General features: G+C 33.4%; 3 protein-coding genes across 5 annotated transcripts; 1 reads left to right on the forward strand and 2 right to left on the reverse strand.

Moving 5' to 3' along the window:
• Window positions 1–221: 221 nt before the first annotated feature.
• On the reverse strand, window positions 222–5,790 carry LOC106772354 (zinc finger CCCH domain-containing protein 14). Its single transcript, XM_014658723.2, has 3 exons — window positions 5,549–5,790; window positions 5,058–5,118; window positions 222–1,236 (listed from the first exon to the last, which is right to left on the reverse strand). Exons 1-3 carry the CDS (start codon window positions 5,724–5,726, stop codon window positions 474–476), a joined length of 1,002 nt encoding a protein of 333 aa, XP_014514209.1. The 5' UTR covers window positions 5,727–5,790; the 3' UTR covers window positions 222–473.
• Window positions 5,791–8,023: 2,233 nt separating this feature from the next.
• LOC106770834 (solute carrier family 35 member F1) lies at window positions 8,024–13,003 on the forward strand. Its single transcript, XM_014656651.2, has 11 exons — window positions 8,024–8,329; window positions 8,552–8,646; window positions 9,511–9,568; window positions 9,834–10,028; window positions 10,242–10,318; window positions 10,560–10,642; window positions 11,165–11,216; window positions 11,665–11,733; window positions 12,126–12,212; window positions 12,310–12,371; window positions 12,539–13,003. The coding sequence occupies exons 1-11, from the start codon at window positions 8,212–8,214 to the stop codon at window positions 12,633–12,635; spliced, it is 993 nt and encodes a 330-aa protein (XP_014512137.1). The 5' UTR covers window positions 8,024–8,211; the 3' UTR covers window positions 12,636–13,003.
• A 305-nt stretch (window positions 13,004–13,308) lies between these two features.
• On the reverse strand, window positions 13,309–19,331 carry LOC106772742 (clathrin interactor EPSIN 2). Of its 3 annotated transcripts, none has more exons than XM_014659318.2 (14): window positions 19,023–19,331; window positions 18,078–18,154; window positions 17,936–17,987; window positions 17,711–17,790; window positions 17,562–17,640; window positions 17,231–17,314; window positions 16,963–17,108; window positions 16,352–16,696; window positions 16,204–16,245; window positions 16,010–16,096; window positions 15,857–15,942; window positions 15,311–15,501; window positions 14,059–14,938; window positions 13,309–13,966 (listed from the first exon to the last, which is right to left on the reverse strand). In XM_014659318.2, the coding sequence occupies exons 2-14, from the start codon at window positions 18,110–18,112 to the stop codon at window positions 13,596–13,598; spliced, it is 2,478 nt and encodes an 825-aa protein (XP_014514804.1). In that variant the 5' UTR covers window positions 18,113–18,154; window positions 19,023–19,331; the 3' UTR covers window positions 13,309–13,595. The 3 variants fall into 3 exon arrangements, with proteins under 3 accessions (XP_014514804.1, XP_022641577.1, XP_022641578.1); XM_022785856.1 differs by having other exon boundaries at window positions 18,078–18,248; XM_022785857.1 differs by lacking the exons at window positions 17,711–17,790; window positions 17,936–17,987; window positions 18,078–18,154; window positions 19,023–19,331 and having other exon boundaries at window positions 17,231–17,304.
• Between the last annotated feature and the right edge of the window lie 1,268 nt (window positions 19,332–20,599).

Here is a 20,599-nt window from a genome sequence, read left to right on the forward strand (position 1 = left end):
GGTAAGATCAAAATCTTATGAGTAATTACATTTGTAATCAGAATTTCTTATATCATCTTGTTTTTTCATTGTTGTCGTACTTCTTCTACATGTTCACTGTTAGCCAAAGACACACCACGGACAATTTTCTTGCTATAAAAAAAGAATAGGTTAAAAGAAAAGGGGGTGGGGAATATAATATCCATTAGTTTAACACACAGTTTGTAAGATTGGACAGGGAAGAAAGTGAAAACCATCGTGTTTCTATTTTTTATATTTTAAAAGTTAATGTGGCAACAAAATGGAAGGAAGTGGCTAACATGAAATATAAAATAGTGATAGTGAGGCAATCGAATTTCAGAAGCTGTGGTAAGACTCACCATTAGTTACGATGTAGCAAATTAGAAGCTGATTGAGAAAAAAAAATTGAAAAGCTAGAAAATTTTGCACAATTCAATCCTCGCTAAAACCATGTAAGCTATATTAAAACACTATCATATTCCAGTCTTGCGCAAATCATCAGTTCCATGAGCGAAGTGACACCTTTCCCCAAAAGTGCAGGAACCTTTAGCGAAGTTTTCGCAGAGCTTGGTCTTGAAGTTGCTTGCCGGGGCAGAAGTCTGTGTAGTAAAGGTCTTCATTGGAGGCCCAGAGGCAGAACTAAGATTTAAAATAAGTTCGTGTACCATTGCACTGGCTTGCTTGATCTGATCAAGACTGCCTTCAAGCTCGATGTTTCTGAGGTTAGAATCCGTGTCATGATCCCTTACGGCAAGTTTAGCTCCTGTCACACGACAAATTTGCTTTGAGTTGACGCCTCCTTTTCCAATCACTGCTCCAGCTAGTGCGGCATTGATACTGATTTTTGCAGTGGCCGAGGCTCCAAAGCTGGCAGCTGCACCATGAGCTGGAAGTGGGGGCTCCAGACGTCCACCTATTCTGCTGCTTGGCATTTGTCCCATAACACGGGGATCTTCATATGATGGGGCCGTAGGCCTGCCAAGCTCCCACTCACCATGGGCAAAGTGACACTTGTCACCAAATTTGCAACCCTCAGCCGTATTAAACTTGTTGCACAATCGGGTTTTAACAACTGGAGGAGAAGACCCATCAGGGAAGGATGGTGGAATAGGATTTCTACCAACATGAGGAATAGCAGGATCGCTCCCAACATTGATCAGCTGAGAGACTGCTTTGAAGCCACCAGGAACATAATGCAGGAAATGACATCCTTCACCAAATGGACAGCCAGAGGTGCTGCATTATAGAGGAAAGACGATGACATAAGAGGTTAATAACATATCCAACTAGTAAGATTCCAAAGCTTATACAGGTAGAGGTGGGACCTAAGTGAAATGCTAATTCACTCTACGAAGTATGAACTGAAAATTAGCCGAGAAAGAGACAGACAAATAAAATACACCAAAGTAGCATCGTTTAAGAATTAAGATGATTCATTTAAAATGTATCAAGAATGCTTTCCCTTACAAAACTAATGCCTTTTTTCTTTATTTTCATAATTAAAAACATCTTCCTCTAGCTAAGCAAATACAATATAACGTTATCTGGGAATTCTTAGCAGTGCAAATACTAATGATGGATGACCGAAGTAACAAAAAACATTGAATACCCAAAGACAGTACAGGGGGAAAAAAGCAGGTTCAGACTGGTAAAGTAAGATGGCAAATTATTCTAAAGACAAAATAAGAGAATAGTACTAAGAGGATTATAATCAAGTACAAATAAGTTTAGAAATTTGAGCACATATTATGAGAAAAGAAAACATACGAAACAAACTACAGAATGGCATATCTAATTCACAAAAAAATCACAGTAATATAGAAACCATAAATCATTTTGAAGTCTAAAATAATAAGATTCAGCAATCAACAATGCTCAATCTGATTTCTCATAGTCGAGGCAACAAACATAGAGGGGCTACAAACATCAAATCACCAAATGAATGAACATTAAGAATACACATTAACAAAAGATAATGGAAAATCTAGGATCCATGTGACACAGTCACATGAGTTTTACGAAAATAGTCTTGTTCCTTCTTCGTAAGTAATTTTTACATACATCAATTTTCTATTGTAAATTGTAATGTCTATCTGATATTCTTTCAACAAGGAACAACATAAACGTGCATTAACCGTGGTCACTTTAGACTGCATTAGAAGCAGGCGTTCAGATTCGAGAGAGGACACAACTACCAATCCTGGAAGTAAACCGTACAGTTGTCCCCAAAAACACAAAAACATTACAGTGCAGAGCAACATGACTTGTATTTTTAACGTTTCTCATACATTTTATATAATTCACACCAAATACATAAATTTTCAAAATACTCAAATCTTGAGATGTTCACAAATAACAATAAGAAGTTATAGGTCTCATCCCTTAAGCAATCATCCAAGCAAATTAGTAACAAAAATTGGCTGAATACCAATAAATGGAGAAAAAGGACTGAATAATTTGGGTTTCCGGGAGTAGATATGACCAAAAGTACATAACTAACACTCATATCAGAGAGAGACTAAACAGAGAACACAGACTGATGGAACAAAGAAAACAAGAGGGGCGAAAAACCCCAGGGTAAACAGATAAAAGCACAGATTATTGAGGATATGTGAGTGGAGACCTAAGAAATCAGACCAGAGACAGGACAAGCAGAACATAGACACATGGAACAAAGAAAACAAGAGAGGGGAAAACTCACGAGTAAATAGATAAAAACACAGATTAATGAGAATACAAGAACATCAAGACAAATTTACAAGAGAAAACTTAAAAAAAGATGGAATTTATAAATAGTGGAAATTGGATATTTGTATCCTATCTCCCTCCTCTCTTCGTTCCACTCCATTTCTAACCAAGCAGAGGACCAGCGATCACACTCCTAATGTAAACGAGCAATCAGATACAATATTATAGACTACCAAGGCATTCAAGGGTTCTAACTTGCTAGACCATTGACAAACACTCCCAGCATTTATCTGTATCTTCTAAGGAAGAGAGCAAATGAGAAAGGAGGACAACAGCACAATTTTTAATGGTTCATAAATACAGATATCAGTAAAGCTCCATCTTCAGTTCAAATAGAGATAATGACCAGTATAAATCAGGAATGACAATGAACTTGAATAGAAATCCAAAACGTGAAACATTGCAAATCAGCATCTCCCTCAGTTTAAAGTAAATGAGGTTGTTGGAATAACTCAAGGTTCAAGAATGACCCACTTCCTTATTATCATAGGATTTTATCAACTAAGACTAAAAAAATGGAAAGCATTAACTGAAAACAAACCACGAGGTACAAATCCATAATCTCTCCATGTTTCAAGCCAGAGATAACCATAAAATCACAAGTAAAGACTAGGAAAAATCAAACCTTGAGCCGAAAAAAAAAAGAAGGTATAAGGCTTAATCCTAATATTCATACGTATTGTAAAATATATATTTTTATAAAAAAAAATCAGGTACAAAATATGTATCATATAAGTAACTAAAAACATGCATTAAGCTCCCATCAGCAGGGGCCGCTTCCTAGCACAGATGGGTGAAAGATATTGCAAATTATCAAGCAAAAAATTCACTATCAAGTCATGAACATAGCTTGGCCTTGCTCACTGTCAAGCAATAGAAGGATTTCATACTTCTATGTAATAGTTACTGATTAAGAATCAAGACGATGCAACTAGCACTAACGCTAAACATAAACAGATTAAATCTATCTGAATCAAGATTTCAATCAGCTAACAAACAGTTATAGAAAGAAACTTTTAGCCATAAAAAAGAATTAAAATTTAATTAATAAAAGCTGACAAAAATGCCACTAAAACTGACAAACTAAGAATACAGCAAAAGATTGTTTTCGATTCCACAGCAAATGAAAGAGAGGAAGGGACAAAGAATGTGACTGGTCTGCACAAGGAAGAATTCTGATTGAATAGGATTTACAATAAATACATGACAACAGCTATGCCAGCCTACAAAAGATGTTTAAGCTAAGTTAAAGGAAAATCTGAAGGTACAATACCTTACAGTGAATTTAAAGTCCTATTTGGCAAAAGAGTTGGGGAGATTTGCAAAAGAAAATAATTGCTAATGGAAGATGTTATGATTTTTGTATATCTGCAAGGGTGAAGACAATCCAATATATTATTAATCACCCATGGAACAACCAGAATATTGTTTGTGGGACTATAAGCTGGTGAGGTACCAGGCTCTTAGGCAGAATGATTATATTCAACTGAAGTAAAAACTTCAATAATTTCAAATTATCACTATGCTCTTCCTAAAACTCTAAAGCCTTTCCAGTTTCCATGGTTACAAACTCTATATTATTTTGTCCTTGTAGCTCAATATCCTCTCTTTCAATTTAGCCATTACTTTTCCAAGCCATGGCTAATCTTCAAATTGATGCATTCCGAATCAAATGGAAATCTTTAGACTTCAATATAAATAAGGCGACAAAAATACAGTAGATATCAGCTTGGAGAGTAATATACCAAACAATTGTACAATAGCATATATAAGCTAAGCAGTATAGTCAACGTAAGAACCATTGTATCATAGAGATCAATTGAACAGCAGGTAATTCAAAATTCCATACAAAAATAAGAAAGAAGATTGTCGTGAATGCTTTTAAGCACCATTCCATCCACTAATGTTTTGGAGTATTGATAGATATATATGTCTTAGGCCCTGTACTGCTCTAGCCATTTCAGTGGTTGGCATCACACCCATTTACTTGAAAAGATTGCAGAAAATTGTATACGACCAATTATGTAGATCAAGTTATGCATCCCATAGAACTGCTTTCGATTATATATTGCCCAGGAAGAACTTAATAGAACTGATCATTCTTGGGAATCAACAATTTCTGTTCATAGTCTTGTTATCATAATTAGAAGTAGAACCTGTATCACAGCTTTAACTACCCAATTCATTAGTCAAATCATATGGATTCAGCTTGAAGAGATTGTGTACCAATTTTATCTAAAACATTATAAAATTTATACATATACGAAAGTGCATTAAATTTTTATTTTAGATAAGTTAAAGATTTGAACCTGAAAAACTTTGTGCATGGCTTCGATTTGCTTCCTAAACCAGTTGGAAAGGAGTCCGTTTCTGTTACAAAACATTAATTAAGTTCTCTCAGTTAAGATTCCATTGATCTTTTATGATTCAACTTGGATAACATCCAATAACTATTTCTTCTTATTATTTGACGAATATCAGCTCATTTAAGCTAACTTATGCCGAGTGTTTTCGGTGAAGGCGCCCGAGACAATAATTCAACATTTCATACATATTACCACGACAGAAGGTAAATTGCTGTGATAATATGGAAAGGTAAAATATTTAGAAAACTGCATCTGTACATTAACTGATTTTCATCGCTCTTCCATTGTTAATCGTTAGGCGCGCAGATGAAAACAAAAAGAAGAGTTAAAGAGCAAAAGAGGCGATAAAAGTGAAAACAAATTGGAGGTGTGCGTAAGTCGCAAGCAGAAGGAAAAAGGAGAAGACGGTAAGTGATGAAAGAATAGAAACAAACCTGGTCTGAATTTCTTGGCGGCGCCATTGACATTGAAGGCAGCTTCAGACCTCCCCCTCTTGCGATGATCCATGGAAACGCAGAGGCAACAGAGAATAGATCCACTGACAGTTGGTTTGAGCTGAAACCCTAACCCTAATATTTGGATGTGGCAGTGCAAGAGCAAGAGCAAGAGCATCAAACAATAGGCTACGTACGTATCTTCTTTACCTCATCTCATTCTCTCTCTTCCGTCTGTATATATATATATATATATATATATATATATCATCTTAGATCTATGGACATCATGCCCTATCTCTTTCTTATCTCACCAACCTTTTTTTTTTTTTTTTATTATCAAGCATAAATAAAATTCAAAATTCACCCTTTTAAATTTTACAAATATAATTTCTTTCAAAATTTAGAGACATAATTTTAATATGTAAATAATTATTACACATAAATATCACGTTCTTTCACCAAAAGATCTATATTCTTGAAAACCACGCAACTTAATAAAACGTATAGTTTTTATTCTTTGAAATATATATATGAAATATTTGATTATAAATTTTAATATTAAATTTTAATTAGTTTAACAGAAAGAAGAAAATAATTTTTTTTTAATATTACTTTTATAACATGATTTGAAGTTAATTTATTATTGTTGATTTGTTGAAATATAAAGCTTTCTAATAGAAAATATAATTATAGTTTTCCATTTTTGAATTTTAAAAAATGAATGTGCTGGTATAAATAAAATAAAAAATATATTATTTGACACACATAAATTTTTATATTTATTTGATATTTTTTTTACTTTTTATTCTTTTTTTTGAAAAAAATATAAAAATATAAATTTTTATATATCATTATTCATAAAATAAATACTATTTTGAGTGATTAAAGGTATTAGAAATAAAAGTTTCTTAATTTAGTAATTTTTGTTGTAATGTCTGATGATAACTAATTTTTTGGATGTTGAAAACAACTCATAGGAAGTTTTAAGATGTTTAATAAAATAAGGTAAAATGATTATTGTATAAAATATTTGAATGTTATAAATTTGGTTATAAATATTAAAAATAATTAATAGTAACTCTGTGATTAAAATTAACAGTTTTAAAATGTCAAATTAACACATAATTCATAATTTAAATGGAATAATATGTTAATATAATATATTTATTAAACTGTAATAATATATTTTTGTAGTGATACTTAAGAAAAAAAAATCTATATGTAAAACATATATTCTTGATATTTAATAAAATAAATAAAACTCCAATGAAAAATAATTGAAATTTAATGATTTCATTATTAATTAAAGGTAGAATAAAAAATATATAAATTATATATCATCGAAATTTGATTTAAATAAATAGTTCAATATTAACAAATGATTATTCATGTGTGTGATCTCATAATTTTTATTTAGACTTAATTATATTTTAAGTTTATAATAAATTTGAAAATTTTAATTAAATCACTAATAAACTTGTATGATCTATTAATGCTTAATAGATTTATATCTTTCAATTTATTATCCTTTATTAAAATTTTGTTAACTGATAATGTGAAAGAAACCACTTCTTTGACTCCGACCTTCTTCTTCAACTTTTCTTCTGTCTTTTCAAACATACCACACAGCTTGGTTTAATTTTTTTTATCTTATTTTTATTTACGATTTAAATCGTAACATTTTGGATTTAATAATAAAGAAAAACGCTGTAGAAATATTTTCACAAACATACCACTACCAGAAAGATAATCATAATGACGTGGAAAATAAAAATAACAAAACAAATTAACAAACAAGAAAATCAGATTTTGTGAAAATAACGTAAATAAAACTAATCAGATAATAAAACAGTGGACTAAGAGAACTAAGACAAAACAAGAACAGAAGACCTAATAAATAAATATAAAAATAAATTTAGTTCTAAATTATATAAAATCAATATTAAAATACCGCTTTTTTTTTTTCAAATTTGAATGTTAGCAACAAATATATTAAATGCTATCACCAAATTTTCCATAGTAGTACGGCAGAAATCAATGCAACATATCCAATCCAGTTATATTATATTTATTGTGAATTAGGTTACGTGCATAAAATGAATTGGTTTTATTAGTACATTCAATTAGAATGAATTAAGTAAAGAATTCGTAAATTTCAAATTTGATGATTAGATAACAAATATATAACGAAAATATTATTCATATAACGGATTTATATTTTATTATCTGATTAGTTTTATTTACGTAAAAGTATTTTTATTACTTTATATTTATTGAAAAATATTGAGAATTTATTTTAAAGTATTTTTTAATAAATTATTTAACTGATATAACTCAATTATAATTGAGTTGACTTTAGATTTATCAAGTTGGTGAGTAAAGAACGGAAAACTGACCCATCAATTTAATTGAATTTGATAAAAATTAGATTAATTGAATTATCATGACACTTAGAACCCTAATAAATTGTAAATTCCGCAGATTACATGTTTCTGATTTCACCTAAACGCAGCCCAACCTCGTAAGAGAGTCTGTTATGCATCTTCCTCTGAAAGTTCGGTGCTTTGGAACATCCTTAATAGTAAATAGCACAGTGTCTGCAAAAGGGTGTTAGCTGAACTTCACATTTTGGAGTTCTTTTTCCCGGGCAATAGGAAAAGATGATCACTTTCGACCAATTTAGGAAAAAAAATACGTTAATAGGTCTTGGGTTGGGACAGTTTCTCTCTCTTCTGATCACTTCTACTGGTTTCACCTCTTCTGAATTGGCCAAAAAAGGTTTGGCTGCATTCTCATTCTCCTATGATTCACCGAAATTCTCTCTCTTGTAGTTTATTTTTGGTTCTTGATTGGTAGTCCACGGAAGTCTTTGGTTAATGAACATTTTTGGATTGACTTGATTTTCTTTACATCGTTAATTATTGTCAACGTGTGTTTTTATCGGTAGGTTTTACTTTCTGAATTTCATTTTAACATGTTATGTTCTTCCTCACCTTACAGGGATTAATGCACCAACTTCACAGTCGTTTTTAAACTACGTGTTTTTGGCAATTGTCTACGGGAGCATTGTTCTGTACAGAAGGGAAGCACTTAAGGTTATAGACCAGGACTTTGATTTGTTTGCAATGCATGATGCTTTTGCCTTAGATAACGAATGTTTTTAATTTTTGTTTCTTTTTTGTGTGAAATTGAAGGAAAAATATTCGAAATGTTCTTTTATCTGATTTGTACGTGTTACCTTCATCTCATTTTAAGCCGACGCTTTCATTAGATGGCAGGAAACTATTGGTAGTATCTTCTGTACGCCTTCAGTTTATCTGTGCTTTCATACTGTGCTGTCATTTTAAATGATGAACATCACGTGCACCAGGTTTGGTATTGGTGGTGTATTTATTATTATTTTCATGATAAGAGAAAGGGATGCTTTATGAAAATCACTTGAAGGTGGCAGAAAGAAACTACAAATTTGCAGAGCCATTTGGTTGCTCTGGAATTTATAAAGAGAATTGTTGATGTAGCACTGTATAGATCCAGACTTAAAGAATTAGAGTAAAAAGAATTTTGGATAAGAATGGCATCTCAAATGTCTATGAATCTTCTATTTTTGTTTTACATTCGTAATTGTGGATCAGTGATATCTCTAGCCAGTATTAAAAAGTTCCATCTATTTGCATGATCCTATCTATCTAAAAATTTTGACAATATTCTTGGGAAGCTGTTATGGAGATATAAACTACCACAATTTTAGGACACGTAATGTTATTATACTGTTTTTACTTCCTAACACTGAGATGTAATATTCATTAACTTCTTCCTTGGTAAAAAAGAATGAACCTTCAACTAGAGGGTGTGAGACGACTTTCTTTAAAAGATATATTGATATGATCCTTTAACTCTGTTCTCCTTTGAGCATTGAACATCCCAAGTTAATTTCACTAATCCATACGGTATTGGTGCAGGCAAAATGGTATTATTACATACTTCTTGGCTTGGTCGATGTTGAAGCAAATTTTCTTGGTAAGTGTTTCTGATGGCAAAGACATAGTAAGTACTTGAAATATTGTTGAAAATTGAAATTAATATAATTTTATTCAATCCGCTCAAGCCTGTTTGCCTCAAACTTAATTTTCCAAATGTAGATTACTTCAGTATAACTTTAATGTTTTCTTTATAGTACATTTACTGTTGGACAATTCGTATTTATTTTATTGAAGCAAGTTACCTATTGAGTTGCGTCATTTTACTTTGGTGAATAACATGCTAATTCTCATCTGTTGAACAGTTGTGAAGGCGTATCAATACACATCACTAACAAGTGTGATGCTGCTTGACTGCTGGTCCATCCCATGTGTCATGCTTTTTACGTGGATTTTCCTAAAAACAAAATATAGATTTTTAAAGATAACCGGTGTACTTGTTTGCCTTGCCGGCCTTGTCCTGGTTGTATTTTCAGATGTCCATGCAGGCGACCGAGCAGGTTGGTGGCTTATAATTTCTGAGATTGACCCCTATATTTTGTGCATGTGTAAACACCAACAGTACACAGGCACATTTAGAAAGCTAGAGTTGTGTGTTCAATATCTTTGTTTTTCAAATTAGTTTTAGCACATGTAGACCTTGTCATTTGTCATTAGTAAAGTATATCTTTCTCCTTATGGCAATTGTCAAATCATATGTGCACATGCTATAGGTGGAAGCAACCCTCGTACAGGGGATCTTCTTGTTATTGCTGGTGCTACATTGTATGCTGTCAGCAATGTCAGCGAGGTAAATTGATTGCACTTCTACTTTTAACACATTTTGCAATGTTCAATTTACTATGTGCATATAATCATATTGAAAATCTTATCTCACTGATCCAAATTTTCAAGTCATCTTGATCTGAGATCTTGACAGCAAGAATATGATGCATTTGTGCTAATTGAGATGCTCCCACATGATTCATCCACACTTAAAATTTCATTATGAGTAATCTCTTTTTGGTATTGTTATTTCTTTCTATTTTCAGGAGTTTCTAGTGAAAAATGCTGATAGAGTTGAGTTGATGGCAATGTTGGGTGTCTTCGGTGGCATTGTCAGTGCCATTCAAATGTATCCTTGAAATTAATTTAAGAGTAGACTTAGATCCTTTTGTTGAATAATATTTCTTAACTTCTTCTACCTGTTTATCTGTCCTCAATCTTTTGCTTTGTTAAATTTGCATTGAGGAATCCATTTTATGACACTTGCTCAAACATTAATACCAACATCTATAACAGTTGTATTTGTTTGGACTTTCTATACATCTTCATTCCATTCATCTGTTGCATAGCTGAAGTGTTTAATTGGAACTGCTTTACTCTGGTTAAGTAAATCAAACTATGTCATTTTGTACTGGGAATTTTAATTTATAATTAACTATGAAATGTTAAAATAGAGAGTAGTTTTTTAATTTCAATGAGCTGATATAAAGATAATTTTGGTATCAAAGGTTTTTTTTTTTTTTTTTTTTTTTTTTTTTTTTATTAAATTCAGACAGTAAAAGAAAAGGTAGAAAACATTTGTATCTATTACACTCATCACATTTTTAGTTTTCTTTTTCCTGTTTTGGTCTTAATGATTAACGTACTACAGAAGCATACTTGAGCGCAATGAGCTAAAATCTATTCACTGGTCAGCTGGGGCAGTAAGTTCTCTCTCTGAATTATAGCACTCACACTGGCACACTATTATTTGAGTAATTGACAAAGTTTCACTTCGGCTAAGATGTCTGCAAGGCCGAAAGAATCTGTCTAAGATGTCCGTGGTTGACTTCATTCACACGGTCCTTCTCTTTATGTCTGGAAGAACCACAAAATCCCGAGTTGCTTTTTGTTTGCAATCTGGGAACGAAACAATGAATTTGGTCCTAAGAATGGTTTTGTGCCCCTTTCTCTTGAGATCAGGGGTAAATATTTAGAACCATCCCCACTCACAAGTGGCCTAATGATTATACATTATTTTCTAGTTTTGTTTTACATTTTACTACATTCCCTTAAACACTATCTGTTTTGTACATCAAATTGTTTATGATTTAGCAACATGCCAATTTATTATTTGTTATTTATGACCCTTGCTTGGAATGGTGACTGCAGGCACTTCCTTTTGTTGGATTTTCGGTGGCTATGTTTTTGTTTTACTCTTTAGTCCCTGTCCTACTAAAGGTGTGGATTCTAACTACAATGATTCTGCAGATTTTGTAGCTTGAAATTGTAGGTTACTAAATGTAAAGAAAGTGATCACACTAAATGGAAGTAATTTTTGGTTTTATTACTTTATTGAATAATTTTCTATTAATTTTACACTTAGGTTTATTTCTTTGATCCAACTATTCAATAATTGTTAGCATTGTAAAAAATTGTTCACCCTTGAAGTTGCTAGAGAATCTTGCGCAGTACTTTTTTCATACCTGCCTGATTCTTGACAACATCTCTCTTGCGTAACTCAGAATATTGAATTGTTATGTGGCGCTAAATCATCTTACAGTTTAGCTTTAGCTTAGCTTTACCAAAATGAGAGCTAGCATTTTAAAAAAATATTCTCTGTTTTGTCACAGATTAATGGTTCCACTATGTTAAATTTGTCTCTATTGACGTCAGACATGTGGGCGGTCTTAATTCGCATCTTTGCTTACCACGAGAAGGTCTAACGTCACCTTGAATGTCACAATTCTTTTCCAATCAACTTATGTGTGGCATGCAGACTTTACTAACATTTCAAGTGCCAATTTTGCTTTCCAGGTCGACTGGATGTACTATGTGGCCTTTGGTGCTGTTGTTGTAGGTCTTATTATCTATTCTGGGTATGTAATTTCACGCTTTGTACGCATAAATTTGCTTTCTTTTAATGCTGGATCACTGCATTGTAGCTCACACAGTCCTGTTAGAAAGTTTTCCTCACGAGTAGAGTGAGGTGCCTACTGCATTTTGATTTCTCTAATATACGAAGTTGTTGCTGAACTGATTGCAGTGGTGAAACAAATGAGAATGAAGACCCTCTTCATTTTGCTGAAGATGCGAACCAAAGACAACATGATGAAGAAGCTAATACTTCAGGTAAATCATAGTAACAGCACCTGGGCCGGATGCTCAAAAAAGCTAAGCACGCCTTAAGAGGTGTTTGAAGGGTAAAATCTTGAGGAAGAGTCTCCTTCAAAGATGGACATTTTACTTGCATTCCTAGATTGCAAAACAATAAGCATTCAATTCGATTCAAATTGTGTAGATGGCAATTTGAGTGTTTTGAAAGGTTCTTTTAATGTTTATTCTAAAATTCAGTCAGTAATAATAACATGCTAAATTTAACATTATTCTAAAATTCAGTCAGTAATAATAACTTGCTAAATGTAGCATTTTAATTACCTTGAAGAAAGAAAAGCTTTTAAGATATATTTTGGTTTGATTAAGGATATCTATATTTGTAGAATCCATGAACGTTTTGAGCCGCTATCCCATCTTTCCCGGAATGTAAAATATACATTTTGGAAAGTCCATTTTAAATTAGATAGGAATTGACTCAAGAAATTAGAATACATTTCGAGAAGTCTATTTCAAAATGAATAGGAAATGACTTATGAAATTAATTGTTTCTGGATTGTCCTCTGAAAATTTTGAATGCGTTCTTTTTATCTGTTATCGGGAGTAGTTGTTCGAAGGGATCGGTCTTTCTTCGATGTACAATCTCTCAAACAAGAAATTTTCTATAATATATATACACACAGATATATAACTGCGAGTTCATAATTCTAACATGGATGTAGAATTGGCGCAAAGGGAAAATAACATATTAAACATCGCACCACTGCATGGTGTTGAGGTTAATAAAAAAAAGCAATAACCCAAGCTGATATTTGATCCGTTCACTGTACACAATGATGATACCACAAATGAGGTATTGACGTGCTATTTTATCTTCTAGCTATAATGCTCAATCAATCTCACACACTTTGATATTACTATCTAACTCTATAAATCTCACACAATTTGTCTGACATTGGTAATGGTATATCTAGGTATAATGGTCAATGTTATCGGTAGCCACCAAGGCCATAAGGATATTGAGGATAACCACCACCTGTTCCCATCATGGGGTTATAATTACCAGGCATGTTAGACCCATGAGGCAGTCCAGTAGGTGCAGGTGGTGGCTGCATCTGTCCCATCCCCACAGGTGCGTTCATGCCTCCGTACCTTCCCATGCCCATACCCATCAATGGGTTTGAGGTAGGTGGTCTAAGAGCACCAGAACCAATCCTGCCCATGCCTGAACCAGATCCCATGGCTTTACCCATGGTTACTGTTGAAGTTACTGATGTCGTGGTGGGCTTCTCCATCCTCTTCTCCTTCCTATTAATTGCATCAAAGTCCACTCCAATATTTGCTAAAGGGTTTGTTTTAGCTGCAAATGAAAAAAAATGAGAATTCAGTGTTCATCCAGATAAGACCACAAGATGGAAACAGTCTGAGAACGTGTATAAGCACAACACTCACGTCCAGATATATTCAAATTAACCAAACCCCTGCTTAGTGTATCTGCCCAGACTGTGGATTTTGTCTCAAACTTGTCCTTGGAGGATGGTTGAGAAACAGCATTCTGCAAAGCATGTACTTGCTGTTGAGCCACTAAGTTTCCGCTGTTAAACTGTGATGCTTGATCAATGGGGGATTGAGAAGACAAATAGTTTGCACTCTGCCCCATTGAAACTTGAGGAGCCGTGTGCGGAGGAATAAGTGGCATAGATCCTTGTACATAGGTCGGGTTTATGTGTCCACCTTGCGTTTGAGGGAACATTCTGGAAGCTCCGTCAGTCATTGAACTAGCCTGGGGAGGGAATCCGCCGTATATATGACTGCCTGATTGCAGGGATTGGTCAGTGTTATATGGAAAGGGTTGCCGTGTTTGTTGACTAATGGGATTCGGTGACAGGGTTTGTAGCAGTTGGCCACCAGGAACTGAAACGGCCTCTGCGGCAGGTTGACTGGTTCCAGATGAGAAGCCTTGCTGTGCATGTTGACCAGACTCTGCAAAAGAAGATTGTGATGCCATTTGCCCTGTTGAAGCTGAAAAGGAGGATGAGGCTTGAGCATCAGGATGAGCTGAGAAGTTCTGCTGCGAAGTTGCCCCAGGTAATGGTGGAAGTGGAAGGATGTCTGCAAGAATATCAGTTTCCTGTGATGGTGACAAAAACTGGGAGTTCAATGACAAAGACTGAGTGTCACGGGCTTGGGGCAGAGCAGAAAATGATTCCGTGTTAGAACCACTTGGCTGGGATGGTGGTGCACGACTATGATGAGTCTGGGGTTGAGGTGGAGAAGTTTCAGCGGAAGGAATGGCCTTAAAGGGTGAATCACCAAACGGGTCTTCAAACACCTGCAAAAGTTAAACCAACAAAAAACCAGCATTAACAGAGATGAACCCTTGTCAAAGGATATAAAAGGAAATATTTTACACGCACTGAACTGCAGAAAAATTCGAAGCATAAGCACAGTAAATATGCCCCTCAGAAACACAATTCTTCCTAGTTTTAATGTTCCCCTCAATTCATCATAATCCACAGACAGAAGTTACATTAATTAGTATGCTACATTTCTTAACATGAAGTTCTACCCACCTAATTGTTAACCGTCAAGCGTGAAAGGAAAATCATTCCAAGCCATACACAAAACTTCATTCTTATCAATAATACAGCATATTCAAATACTTTCTTAGAGTGAAGGTATAAACAAACAAGCAAATTCCTACCGGATTGAAATTATTAGAAGCAGATGGTGGCGGTGCAAAGGCGGCCACAGTTGAATCAAGGTTGTTTGCTATGCCTTGAGAGGTTGTTGTTTCTGATGCAGAAGGCACAAGAGCCAGTGCATTTGAAGATAATGATTCAGATAGGGAGCCGAACAAGTCTATTTCAACATTATTAGCAGGAGCTCGGGAAGCTAACAAGAAACATAAAGATATCATGAATATCAGAGCATAAGAATTGTTTCTCGCCAAGAAAGCAGAATTTAATAGAAGCCCTTAAAAATTATCAAAATTGAACTAAAATCCGCAAATGGCAGATGATAATAATTTCATCGATAATTATAAATATATTGCAATGGAAACACTCAAATATGTTTATTAGTTGTTAATTAATTCAATCATATAACATTATATTTCAATACAATAGGTGATTCAGTTTTCAATAGGTTATGTTTTTAGATTGGTTTGGTTTTAAACACTCCTACTACATGGTATGAGAATACGCGTGGCCCCCAGCCTATGCAATTCAAAACAAAGAACTTGCCATACCTGATACAGGATGACCACGAGGATCAAATTCATCAGAAGCCTCAACTTCTCGGTTTCCAGATGATGCAGCTGAAATTCCACCATCCCTGCAATCAAAGTGATATAGTAACAAATATCTTCAGAATAAGTAATTTCCGCATTATGAAATTATACCTTTCATTGTGTACAGGGCTTTTAGAAAGAGCTTCTTCATAACTGGGAGGAGCACCCACATTTTGCTCAGAAAGTTTCCGCTCTAACCTGCTCATTGAATTGCATATTGTCAGCAAAAATAATGCTAAGTGGTCATTATGCATGGATGTCTGTGTGTGAGAGAGAGAGAGGCTGGGAATCTGGGGATGATTTACCTTCCTTCCAATGAATGGGCTTCAGCTTTAGCAATGCTACCTCTGAGAGAACATCATAAAAAAGGATGGAGTCAGTACAATGAAATCTTTTATGTTCTTAATTCAGATTTTTTAGAAAAAAAAAAAGGTGGCTATCTCAGGCACATACCGAGATGAACGCTGACCATCATCATCAACATTATGATCATGATCTCTGTCAGAGCTCTTGCTTCTTGAGCCATATTGGTCATCATCAACACTTCTTCTACGGTACTCGTCATCCCTATTGTCACCTCTTCTATAGCGTTCCTCGTAATCTTTACCATAACGCTCCCTCTCTCGACTATACCGATCATCATCTCTATAGCCCCATTCTCTTTCTCTGCCATAGCCATGATCACTTCTATCTTCCTCCCTGCTTCCATAACGATCATCTTCATATCTATCCCCATAAGACCCACTGCTAGAACGTGAACCAGGCCTGTACATTGCACCGGTTGAACTGCTGCGAAACCTGGTGAATCATGTGGGGCAATTACATATCTCCTCCAGATTGAGAAACCCACATAAATATTTACATATTATACCCAGTGGTTTTGCATTTGTGATCTAGAAACCCGAAATAAATTCAAATACACGAAGGATTGGACATTACAAGATACAGGTAAAAGAAATATATTTTTTTCCTCAACAAGGTGGTATATATAAGTTTTTACAGCAACCGGAAAATAACAGGGTTCAAAATATATATAATAGTCAAACTAATAAGAGAAGAATTACTTGTCCCTGTTAGCAGCAGCCTTCTGTCTAACCTCTATGATTCTTTCTTTATCATTCACAAGAAGAATGAGATTCTGTGATTTCCGTCTGACATTGTTTCCCTGGTCTCTTCCACTGGAATCAATATATTGAAAATTGGACAATGTCTGTTGATATGAACATTTACAATATTAACTAGTTGCAGTCTAATTTTTAGATCATTTAAAAATATTAAAAGTTTGAATGAGAAATACTCAACAATGTTTGCAATTGACAGAATTGAAATTACCGATATTTGATGGGCATGCTCCCTAATCTCCTCTATGACTCGCTCTGACCCATTGGCCACCATGTATTCTAATACTGTCAAAGCCTGTTATTGAACATTTATTGGACATGATAAAAAAAATAAACGCAAAAAATACTAGACAGTTCTTGAAAGGCATGAACCGTTACTTGTTTGTAAATAAGTATCAAAACAAATTTCATAAACAGTGTACTTCAGTTCATTGGTGCATTTAAGTATTGAAGGACAAAAGGAAGAGTGTTATGACAATAAACAAAAGAAAAAAGATATTTTAAGTGTAATCTCATCTAAAGCATAAAATAGTACAACAAACCTTATAGACATGGCGCCAATTCTTGCCAGTGTCATTGATCCTCTTCCAGATTATTGTCATGATCATTTGACATTCATAACTACAAGGGAGCTCAAAAATGAGATATTTGTTATGTAATATCAAACATAAACTGATGAGTTCAAGCTTACTAATTTCTGGTAGCCTGGGCAATATCTGCTAGAAGTGATCCATGAGGACCCCAGGCTTCATTGCTGGTCGCATCAAGAACCTGGAAGAGGGGAGAGACCAGTCTAATTAAAATTTGCACATTAAGATTATAATGTGTAAACTCCAAGATAGTCAACAAACAATTTCTTTGTTACGAATTATATGCAATTCAGTTTTACGGTGAATGTTAAGAGGACAGAATTTACCTTCTGTTCTATCCCAGGAACTTTAAGTACTTTCTTATTTACTTCTCTTTTACTGCAAGGATAATGAAGATAGTGAGAAATAAGGAAACAGGGCTGAGTTAAAAAATTAGTAACAAATCCCACCATAAACTGTTAGACTTACAGTTCCCTAACAGTTTGACCGATGGCCTTCTTCATTGTAGTCGATTTTCAGAATTGGCGAGCCAAAACCACGCTTAACTGCCAAGTACAAATAATAGCAAACTTCAAACATTTGTCATGCACCAATTCCAGAAAAAAACATTTTCTGAGGAACATGACAGCTACTTGAATGCTGAAACGATTGTTTTCAATCAGTATTCTAACAAACCAATCAGTAAGAGTTGACTTATTCATCAAAGAAGAAACAAGAAGTACAATGTCTGCACAATTTATGATGAAACAATCAGGCAATTGTACGTCTTTAGTTCTTGGGAGTTGGGACATGGGAGCAACATCAAAACTTAACTAGAGCTGCATGCCAAATTCTACTACGGAGAAAGAATCAACATCGCTATCTGAAAATAAGTCTTACAAAAACTTTAAGAAATCAATCCAAATTCTCAAACATGCAAATGACCAATGCTACGCACGGTCAAACCTCGTGAATTTCACTTCATCCATCGTTTCTAATAGCAGTCAATGTTCAGACAATCTGTAATTGTACTAGAAAACATGGAAACACATAAAATAAAGCCCATGAATGAAATCACAGAAAAAATAATGAGAAGAGGACACTCCATAATCCTTCAAGCAAAGCTGAATTGGAAAGAACATTGAAAACTTAACGAGGGACACCATCATAACTTAACGTAAATCCCAAGCTAATAAATAATTACAAGAAATGATAAAAGATATAATCTTTATAAATACTGAGCCAAAAGAAGAAGCAAGAAGCAAATTACAGGAGAAACTGAGCAACAAAACGAATATCAAAGAGGTCCCAGAAGAAGCTTGGCATGAAATACTTAAAGTTGAGATAGAAAAAGGATATCAAACAGAGTCAATAGACTAAGAAATGAAAAAATATGAATAAACTGTGGCAAAAGCAGATCTGGGTAGACGGAACCTGATGAAACCAGTCGGCTGAAACCAGAAAATGAAGGCGGATGGAAAGGTTACAATTTGATTACGAGGAAGAAAGCAATAACCAGGTTACAATTTGCAATACTTGTATGAGTTGTCTGAAAACTAAAATTACGAGGGAAAGAATGAGAAAGGGAGAGAAAAATAGAAAGGGTGGCTTTCTTGTTTGGCGTCATTTTTTCTTTGTACCGATTCCCAGTTGAAAACAAAAAATTTACAGTACCCACTGCAACTTAGGTGAAGGAAATTGAATAATAATAACCTCATTTCTTAATCTACTTTCATGGTAATAATGTAAATAGTTCTCAGGTTCTTATCATATCTATTCCTACTTTTTTTAGTTGCTTTGTATAGGTCAATCTGGTGATTAAGTCAAAATAACTACATTTCTTCCTTGCAAGCAAAATGGGTTCAAAAGGTTGACTTGGTAAAAAGAAAAGGAAAGTTTGATACTTTTATTCCCATTTGAAGAAAATCTGGTGTAAAAGAAATTGGTATTATTAAATTAAATTAATAATAACATGGATATGGATAATATTGAGTTTTTGATTGAAACAAAAGATGCGTTATTGTCTATCTACCAATTATTCTTCTTAGAAGCAGTGTCAAAGTTTGTTGGGCGACAACTAAAAGTCTTTCTCCCAACTTCAAATGTTTATATGCAAAAACAAAATTATCAACTGATTCCATTAATAACAATTTAGTGATTGGTTTCTTATTGGTTAAATGATTCGTGAATAAATATTTCTAAAATAATATCTCTTATGCTAAATCATTAAACTTTTAAGATTATTTGTTTTTGTTTAACAAAAAAGACTAATTTGACTCAAAATTTTGAAGGTGAGAACTCATTTCAAACACTTTTAAAATTTTGAAGATGAGAACTTATTTCAAACACTTTTAAAATGAGAGACTAAATTGAGATTTATCAACCAAATTGGAGACAAAATTAGCTATTAAACCTTTTTATTTCTATGAGTCTTAATCTAGTTTTTATTTCCAAAATTTTGATGCAAAAACACGGTTAAAAAGGTGTCATTTTTTTAAATATACTTATTTTATTTTATTTTAAAAAATTAAAAAGTTTGTTATATGTTATTCCGAGGTTGTGTCAGTGATAATGGATGTGACAGTATAACATGTTGCTATCATTCCAAATTTGCTATCATTATTTTTATTTTCTTATAAAAATATTTTTATTAAAATTTATATTTTTAATAGATATTTTTAAAGTTGTTAATAGAAAATAATGTTAATAGAAAAAACTTAAAATTAATTTCAACTAACAAATATACTAAATTTGTTTATCAATAACATTTTATAAAATAAAATAAATTTATCAATTTTTTTTCAAGTCTTTTAAATAGTTATTTATTTTTAAAATATGTACAATTCAATAATTTCTATATATAATTGTTTGAGTTGTTTTTAAAAAAAAAACAATTTTACCACAAATTCAAATGTAAAATTAAAATTTAAAAAATTTTGCAATAATTTAAAACAAATAAATTTAAAATTTAAAAAACAATTTTAAATTAAGTTGAATATAAAATATAAATA

Source organism: Vigna radiata, chromosome 8, assembly GCF_000741045.1.
Source record: "Vigna radiata var. radiata cultivar VC1973A chromosome 8, Vradiata_ver6, whole genome shotgun sequence".
In the NCBI taxonomy this organism is placed as follows: Eukaryota; Viridiplantae; Streptophyta; class Magnoliopsida; order Fabales; family Fabaceae; genus Vigna; species Vigna radiata.